At 45.0% G+C, this 9474-nt stretch overlaps 1 protein-coding gene across 1 annotated transcript; it reads right to left on the bottom strand.

Annotated features, from left to right (window-relative positions):
• Positions 1-3301: 3301 nt before the first annotated feature.
• LOC115609778 (C-C chemokine receptor type 8-like) lies at positions 3302-7242 on the bottom strand. Its single transcript, XM_030490430.1, has 2 exons — positions 7182-7242; positions 3302-5173 (listed from the first exon to the last, which is right to left on the bottom strand). Exon 2 carries the CDS (start codon positions 5162-5164, stop codon positions 4112-4114), a length of 1053 nt encoding a protein of 350 aa, XP_030346290.1. The 5' UTR covers positions 5165-5173; positions 7182-7242; the 3' UTR covers positions 3302-4111.
• Between the last annotated feature and the right edge of the window lie 2232 nt (positions 7243-9474).

The following is a 9474-nucleotide window of genomic DNA, read 5'->3' as shown; positions in this document are numbered from 1 at the left end:
CTAACCTCCTGCCATGGGCAAGGATGCCTCACACTAGACCAGGTTGGTCCAAGCCCCGTCCAGCCTGCCCTTGAACACAGCTAGGGATGGGGCAGCCACAGCTTCTCTGGGCACCCTGTGCCAGTGCCTCAGCACCCTCATAGAGAAGAACTTCTTCCTTATATTCAACCTGAACTTCCCCTGTTTCAGTTTGAACCCATCACCCCTTGTCCTATCACTACAGTCCCTGATGAAGAGTCCCTCTCCAGCATCCTTGTAGCCCCCTTCAGACACTGGAAGCTGCTCTGAGGTCTCCACGCAGCTTCTCTTCTCCAGGCTCAACAGCCCCAATGCTCTCAGCCTGTCTTTGTACAGGAGGTGCTCCAGCCCCTGGTTATCCTCGTGGCCTCCTCTGGACTTGCTCCAACAGCTCCATGTCCTTATGTTGAGGACACCAGCACTGCACACAGTGCTGCAAGCGGGGTCTCACAAGAGCAGAGCAGAGGGGCAGGATCACCTCCCTTGACCTGCTGCTTTTGATGCAGCCCAGCACACGAGGGGTTTCTGGGCTCAAGCACACACTGAAGCGGCTCGTGTTCAGTTTCTCATCAACCAACACCCCCAAGTCCTTCTCCTCAGGCTGCTCTGAATCTCTTCTCTGCCCAACCTGTAGCTGTGCCTGGGATTGCCCCGACCCAGGTGTAGGACCTTGCACTTGGCTTTGTTGAACTCTATGAGGTTGGCATTGGCCACCTCTCCAGCCTGTCCAGGTCCCTCTGGATCCCGTCCTTTCCCTCCAGCGTATCAACCAAACCACACAGCTTAGTGTCATCACAAACTTGCTGAGGGTGCATCAATCCCACTGTCCATGTCACCAACAAAGATGTTGAATGGGAACGGTCCCAGCATTTGAGGGACACCACTCGTTACCGGTCTTGAATTGGACATTGAGCCACTGACCACAACTCTTTGCGTGCGGCCATCGAGCCAGTTTTTGATCCACCGAGTGGTCCATCTATCAAATTGATGTCTCTCCAATTTAGAGACAAGGATGTCATGCGGGACAGTGTCGAACGCTTTGCACAAGTCCAGGTTGGTGACGTCAACTGCTCTGCCCCTGTCCATCGGTTCCGTAGCCCCATCATAGAAGGCCACCAATTTGGTCAGGCAGGATTTCCCCTTAGTGAAGCCATGTTGGCTGTCACCAACCGCCTTGTTGTTTTTCATGTGCCTTGGCATGCTTTCCAGGAGAATCTGCTCCAAGATCCTGCCAGGCACAGAGGTGAGGCTGACTGGTCTGTAGAAATTTATTGTAAGATGTTTAATGTGATCTTTTTTTTCCAGAGCTGTATCATCCTGAAGTATTGCATGATTTAAGAGCAAATCCAAATCCCAACACAGAACAAACCAGCACTTTACCCTGCTCTCACTCCAGGCACAGCTCTTTATTTATTCCTTATGGAAAGAGGGGCTCTTCATAGGGCCAAAGAGAGAAAGAGAGAGCAAGAGTGTGCACAGCCTCCAAGTACTGCTCCTGAATAGGCAGAACCTCACTTGAAAGAATGGTTCTTCCTGTAGAATGATCTCCCATGTTCACTTGTTTAATCTCCCAGGAGCCCTCGTCAAATCAGATTTCTCATGAGCCCACGCTGTGGAGGTGGGTCAGATGTGACACATCTAAAATTCAATCTCACATCTTCTTAGGGTTGGACTGTCCCATGGTAAATGGGACTGAGGAACATTACAAAAGCTGTGAACTTTGCAATTGCAGGCTGAGGAAAAGCCTGGAGGAATCACCAGCAGCACCAAATCTTACATGATGTTCTTGCTTTTCTAACACTCAAGTTCTCCCTTGCACTGCTTTGTGCAGTTTAATAGCACTTTATTTGTTTTAAAGCAGGTCTGGGAGGTGTTTTTGAGGGTGTGCACATTTGGATGTTTTGTTGTACAATGCCAAGTGGTCTTGGACTAGAACAGGGCCAGACTTTCCTCTCGGTGCCTTATGCATCATATAAAAGGGCATAAGGCATGAAAGGGGGAGATTGTGAAACATGTTAGATGAAAAACAACAGTTAGAAAGTTCAGTCAGGTTCACAAACCTTCTAGAACTAGCTAGGAAAATGTTACCAACGTGAAAAGCAGTACTTAGCAATCTGATAGCGATGGTAGGTGTTACAGCTTGGTCTTTGGAGGAACATCAGTTGCTTTCGTTGTGCAACATCTGATTAGGAGATCTGGTCTTCAAACAGCAGTCATTTCCTTACTCCATCCTCTTCAGAATAGTGACCAACTTTCCACTGATTTAATGGAACAACATTAGGCTAGATATTTGGCATATATATTCCCATTATTATGCACAGCACCAGGAAATCCAGGTGACATCAAACCCGAATGTTCTTTGCTGCCTTTGCATCTGACAACATCTCAGCATATGAAAACCAACTGATCTGAGTAGATTGCAGAATCCTTTTGCCAATTTTACTTTGTGTCAGAACCCTTGCAACTGAGGAAATAGTGCATCTGTTATCTGCTTTATCTGAAGGACAATATTATATCTGCAGAAGAAAGCAGATTGTCATTGACAAGTTTCTACCTAAAAATAATTGTAACAGAAAAGATAGTAGTAACAGCTCCTTATAGTATCTTACTAGGGTGGTGCTGTTACCCAGACTTGTTTCAGTGCATAGAAATGCAAACATTTTTGAGCACTGTTTACTGTCTCTATAGATTCTTTCCATCACATGTAAGAGTAGCATAAAATCCTGTGGATTTACAACATTAAATGTCATGTTTAGAGAAGAAGCACAAGGCTCTTGAAAGGTCTACTGTATATGAGTACTTGGGTTTATGCTGGGTATGTTTGTGTCTCTATTCTGGTAGTTCATACCATAAAAGGGGGAAAATATCTACTTGTATTATTCCTTTCTGCAGCCACATTAGACAGAGAGAGAGCCTTCAGAAAGGAAAAGTGTCCTAAGGATCCACAATCTTAATCTTTGAGAGATCAACAGTGCTTGAGAGAGGATGGGGGGGTGTGTGTGTGGGTGTTTAGATCTACACTTCTGGATTCTTAAATACCAGTCAACACTATGAATCTTTATTGGGATTTCAAGAACAAAACTTTCTGAGCAGGAAAGTGAAGGCAAGACTTATTTTGCCAAGGAGCTCGAGGGAGCCTTTCAATTCCATCCAATGTGTTTTATGTTACACTGGCTTGAACATCCATTCCTCATCCTAATCAAAGCTTGTCATCCATTGGAAAGACTTTCAGGAGCCAAGACAAAGAGGTGCAGTTAATATGTTTATTCAAAGAAGACAATTCTAAAGCAGCAGGAGATAATGATGTATGGAAAAAGAGACAGAGTCTACATGCTACATGCTACATTTTGTGGTGCTTACATTCAGCAGCAAGCCTGGAGGCACAGAGTTGGAGGTCTCACACCTCCAGCAGTGATGCAGACTACCAGGCTGCTTTGATGATGACATATCCAAGTGTATGGGCCTCTATGAGGCAGCTGGAGCTGTTGCTTTGCTATTTTTGAAGGTACCACCACCCCAAAGGCTACATCGGGCAGCAGCAGCTCCAGGGACCCTCCCAGCTGTGTCCACTGGGATCATCGCACAGGAAAGCAACAGGGCCCTGGGCAGAGTGGCCTCTTTATCTGGGAGCTGAAGCAGAATGGGAATGGTGACAGTGGCTAAGGTGACTCCCTCTTTGCAATGTGAAGTAATTCCATGCCTTCCTGGGGGAGCATCCCACACCTGTCCCAGGGATGTAGAGATTCATGTATGGAACAGCTTCCACAAGGCAGAGCATAGGCTGGGCTGAGGCAGAAGTGATGCTTTCATCAGAGGAGAAAATAAATAGTAGAGGAAGCATGCTACTTGCTGAAATAAAAGAGCTCTAAAGCTTAATTGAAACCCACTCTGTGGCAAGCTTGTAAGGTCACCATTTTACAAACATACCGGTGCTCTTAGGAAACTAATGTCGCCTCTTCTTATGTTCACAGCATATCCCAAAAGGAGGTATACTGTTTCTCCCAAGAGGATGCTGCACACATAGTACAGCCTCCAGGTCCACATCGGACCTCAGGCCAACTACTCACACCAGAAGGAGGCAGCTCAGGTGGGCTTACAGGATCACTGCACTGTCAGAGCAGCTGGAGATCTGGCTGGGTATTGAAAACTGACCAGCCCCAGCACCTCCAACAGGGCTGGAGAGGACACGGACACAGGACTGCAGCAGTCCCTTCAGATGGGCCTTGAATGTCACCCCAGCAAAGGCATAGATCACAGGGTTCAGGCAGCAGTGGATGAAGGAGATGGTTTCCGTCAGCTGCAGGGCCAAGGCTATCTGGTAGCTCGCCTTGCAGTCATTGATGATGTGCAGGCTCTGCAAGGAGTCGAGGAACAGCACAACGTTGAAGGGAGTCCAGAAGAGGAAGAAAACAATGACAATGATGAAAATCATCTTGATCGCCTTGATCTTGTTTCGGTTTTTGCATTTTTGCAGGTTTTTCAGTATCTGGGCATAGCAGCAGACAAGGATGCTAAGGGGAATCAAGAGGCCTAAGATATTGGATGCAAACTGAGAAGCAACCTTCCAGGTATTGTTGCCTGGGGGGTATATGGGGACACACTGCACAGACTGCTCGATTTCCAGCTGTTGGTTGAACATGATGTTGGGTACAGAAGCTAAGCCAGCCACCAGCCACAGGATTAAACTGGTGATTACACCACAGGAGGCTGTCCGTATCCTCATGGCATAGACAGCATGGACAATTGCTATATACCTGTCTATGCTCATGAGGGTTATAAAGAAAATGCTGCTGTAAAACCCTGTGTAATAAATGCCAGCCATTATCTTGCACATAGCATTGCCAAAAACCCACTGGTCTGAAGCATAATGGGCTTGGAAAGGGAGAGGCACAACAAAGAGAAGATCAGAGGCTGCGAGGTTCAGCAGGCAGATGTCAGTCATTGTCGTTAGCCTTTTCCTGGTCAGGAGAACCCAAAGGACCAAGGAGTTTCCCAGAAGGCAGAAGACAAACACAAGGCAGTAAAGAATCGGCAGGAAGAGGGATTTAAATCTGCGAAAGCCGTTTCCTTCATTGCATGGAGCAGTGTTTTCATCATATCCATAGTCATATTCTGTTGTGCCGAAGAATGGGCTTGTGGGATTCATCTCAGATACCTGTGCAGGAAAGAGAAAGGGATAAATGGCTGGTTGTCCTGGCATGGGACTCCTGGAGTGGCTTCTGCCTCTCTCTGTGCCGCATTCAGCCCATGGGTCAGCCTCCAGGCAGAGAGGGACTGCAATATGCAGTCTTGGTCTCATTTGTGCCACCCAAAAGCACTGGGTTGGCACTGGAAGCCTGCCAACCATTGCTATACATGCATAGGTATGAGCACTGGGGTGCTCTTGGTTTCCCCAGAGCTGCCTCAGTGGCAGTGAGTTAGCCCCTCATCATAGAATCATAGAGTTATCATAGAGTAATCATAGGTTGGAAAAGACCTTTAAGACCTCATCAAGTCCAATCATTCTCATTAGAAAGAATTCATGCTCTGAATAGTTGTAATGGTGTAAAATAGCACAACACCTGCATTTGATCTAAGAATCTGGATTTTATTGTGCTCCCTGAGCTGGGGAAGTTCTTTGCTTGTAGCATAAAGACCCTTATGAAAGTGTCTCGACTGAAGAAGCCATCACCCAGCAGCATCAGCCCATTTTTAGCTGAGCTGATCAGGGCATGAAGAGCATTTCCTCTCTGCCCTTTCTGAAGCTTTGCAGTAAAGACAGCGTTAAAACAGTCTGACGTGCTCGCCAAAAGGGAGCCAGTGCTTTAAGCCACCTTTTGAGTTTTGTTTGTTCATTTGTTTCCAGATGTCACCTCATCACCCCTATAAGAGGGATCTGGTTTGCAGAGTGAGGTGCTCACATTTTAAGAAGTGGTGGTTCTTTCAAAAGACACTATTTCAAAGGTGTTTGCCTTTGTCGTTGCTAAGACATTTCTATGTTTCTTGTTCACTGCACCTATGTTATGCCTGCATACAGGTTGATCACATCTTGAAAGAGCTTCAAAGATACAGCTTCCAGGACTATAATCATTGCTATTAAGCTCTAGCAATAATATAATTGACAGTGATTAATTCATTAAAGCAGAGGGTGTGCTCTTGTGAGTTAAAAGGTACACAAAAAGGCAGAGAATGGTGAAAATGTTCATATCCACAAGGAAAGAATCAGAATTCACCCCTTCTTACCCATCTTGTGCCACCTCATGCAGGGAAATAGGAGGATCAGTATGCACAGCACAGGGAGGTGCTGGACTCAGCATTCACCTTCTGCTCCAGCTATGGATACTGATGCCCCACTGATCTGCCTCAGCTTTTCTTGGGGCGCCAGGACTGTTTCCTCCAAGGTCAATTGGCATAGGCAATGCAGAGAAACCTTCTACAGATACAGCACTCAACCCCATGGAGTTCCTTGTTCATAAATACAAGTAATGAAAAGAAAGCAGTGCTGCAATATATGTATGTTGATAGTGTAATGCTTTCCTATACTGAGGTTTCAGTTGTATGTAGGACATTTGTGTTATTAATTTCAACTTTATTTTCATGTATAAACCCCTAAATATTGACATTTTGAGTCACTAGATAATGGCTGTTCCTGCAGCAACACATGGGTAGAAAATGTTTCCTGCTAATGCTTTTGATGTGTGACCCCCCCACGCTATGACTGTCAGCATTTCAGCAATGGCTTGACTTTCTTATTTCCTGTCAGAGACCCCTTAAAAGCAGTCAATAGATTTAATCAAAAGTAAAAAAAATCAAACAATAATGAATCCTATGTTATAGATATATATAGATGTATAAACACGTACATAGATACGGATTTGTAGATTTATAGATATAAAGCATCTGATTTTGGCAGGATTCAGAAGTGTGTTTCCTGGGGTGAATAAGGACTGGAGTGGCTCTGCTTCACACTTTCAGATGACATTTAATACCTTTGACAGCTTCCAACCTGGGCACATTTTCCATTGTCTCCTCTCTCCACATCAGTTGGTGAAACAGTCAAAATGAAAAAGCACTTTTCCGGAGGGTATCAAGAGAGAGGTAACTGCTGCAGGTCCCTTCCCCCTCCTTGCCAAAGTTAGACTATTACTTTTATGGGTAGCACATTAAATATGGATGGACTTTACCTTTGACAGCAAGAAGCCTCTACTCTCCGTTGGCCCTGGTCCCGTCCTTCCACTGTGTCCTTGTCCTGTCTTGTGGGCTTGGGAGTTTCCAGGAGGTTTACTCCATCACTTGTGGAGATGGTTGAGCTTTGGTGATATGCAGGTGTCGAATGGGCAGCTGCTACTTACAGAATAGATCCTGAAGCTGTGGTAAACAGGAAAAGAGGTGACACAAACACATTATGTGAAACAAAACTCAAACACGGCTCTCTTCGAGGCAGCAAAGGTAGCGCATGAATAGGTCTTCTCCTTCCAATGCGCTTGCTAAATCCCACTGCTTCACAGTCACCCCTGATAGAGGCGAAAACTTGAGATGTCTCCATCACAGAACACATACGTAAACTTGCAGCTTTCTACAGAAGCTGGTAGAGCATTTCTGAGTTGCGTTATTTTAGTGTTCTGTTTCCTTCAGCTAAGATCAACTTGTATCTGCACTCTGGCTGTGTCTCTCCCCATCAGTAATGTATTAACTTTAGGAGCAAAATAAGAACTCACAGCTACTAATACCTCTTTGCAATCATTTTTTAAGCAGCTTTTATTCAAGTGGAGCTATTTCAGAGCTGCTTTGCTACCTGGGGGTTTTTTTTAAGTATATTCTAGTGCATTATTTTAGGTCAAGGATAAAATATTGAAACAAAGACAAGCTTGAAATTTTTTACTTTATTCAATAACTTTAAATGATTTCTGTTTTGTATGATACTGTAAACTGTGATGATTTATAAGTCAACCAAATGATACGTTTTTCATCCATCAATCTCAACAAGCACCGTTTTCCTGATTTATAGGAGCACAAAGAAGACAAGTTTTGCCCAAGAGACCCAAACAAATATTTGGCAGCTCCAAAGCATGACTGTTATTATCTCCTTTGGTAGCAGCTAGCAGCTCCAATCCAAAGTAGCTTTCCAGCTTGATGGCTGTTGCATAAACAAATAGTGAAAGAGAGCCCCAAAAAACCAGAAGAGCTAAAAGTTGTAAGCAGACAAAGAAAAAAGCGAGAAAATTGGCTAGAGAGAAAAAAAAAGCAACCTATTTATAGAATCATAGACTCACAGAATAGTTTGGGTTGGAAGAGACCTTTTAAGTTACCTGGTCCAACTCCCCGCAATGAGCAGGGACATCTTCATGTAGATCAGGTTGCCCAAAACCACATCCAGCCTGGCCTTGAGCTGCTGGCCACGCTGCTTTGGGTGCATCCAAAGGACCTGGGACTAGTCAGTAGCACAGGCAGAAAGAAAAGACCTCTCCCCTGAGGAATTCAAAATGCTACCAATGACCGTGGCATCACCCTGCCTCCAAGCGCCCAGTTACAGGGTTTACTGTTACAACCCTCCTACTGTTACAAACATAATGTAACTCCATTCTATTTACTTTATGTGTTCAGAAATCAGTAGCTTTCATCATTTCTTCTTATGATCAAACATTGGGCAATTAAAGGTGCCCCCTTTTCCATTGGATGGTTTGTGCATTAGTTTGGCTGATAAGCTATTAACATAGAATCATAGAATGGTTTGGATTGGAAAGAACCTTAAGATCATCCAGTTCCAACCCCATGCCATGGGCAGGGACACCTCACACTAGACCAGGTTGCTCCAAGCCCCTGTGTCCAACCTGGCCTTGAACACTGCCAGGGATGGGGCAGCCACAGCTTCTCTGGGCACCCTGTGCCAGCGCCCCAGCACCCTCACAGGGAAGAACTTCTTCCTTAGATCCAACCTGAACTTCCCCTGTTTCAGTTTGAACCCATCACCCCTTGTCCTATCGCTACAGTCCCTGATGAAGAGTCCCTCTCCAGCATCCTTGTAGCCCCCTTCAGATACTGGAAGGCTGCTAGTAACAATAGTTTGTCATGAAAGCAATAAAAGGATGAAATATATCTAAATTTTAAATATTCATGCATATTCTAAAATGAAAAAAAAATCTTGTATTTTTTCTTGAATTATTTTCTATTGCAGGTATTATGGTATTGCAAAAGATTTCAGTTCATTCAAAATGTGTTGTTTCCAACAGGGAGATCTTCAAGCTGTGTACATGAAGCAGCAGCAGTTCTGCACAGCCAGGCAAGGCGAGGCATGAAGGTGGAAGAGTGTGGCAGGAAAACTTCAGAGGGAGAGCTCTGTGTGTTGGAGAAAGCAGGAGCAAGCAAGAAGATGCAGAGAACCTTAAAGGCAAGGAAAAGAGCTTGAGTTTAAGTGAAAAAAGAGAAGATACAGGTGAGCAGGCCTGGTGACTGCTGTCGTGGGAGCTTCCAGGGTGA

This window comes from Strigops habroptila, chromosome 1 (genome assembly GCF_004027225.2).
Source record: "Strigops habroptila isolate Jane chromosome 1, bStrHab1.2.pri, whole genome shotgun sequence".
In the NCBI taxonomy this organism is placed as follows: Eukaryota; Metazoa; Chordata; class Aves; order Psittaciformes; family Psittacidae; genus Strigops; species Strigops habroptila.
This window is presented reverse-complemented; position numbering and strand designations above follow the sequence as displayed.

Coding starts and splice junctions, on each gene's coding strand:
- LOC115609778 (XM_030490430.1), bottom strand. CDS start 5,164: ATGAATCCCACAAGCCCATTCTTCGGCACAACAGAATATGACTATGGA.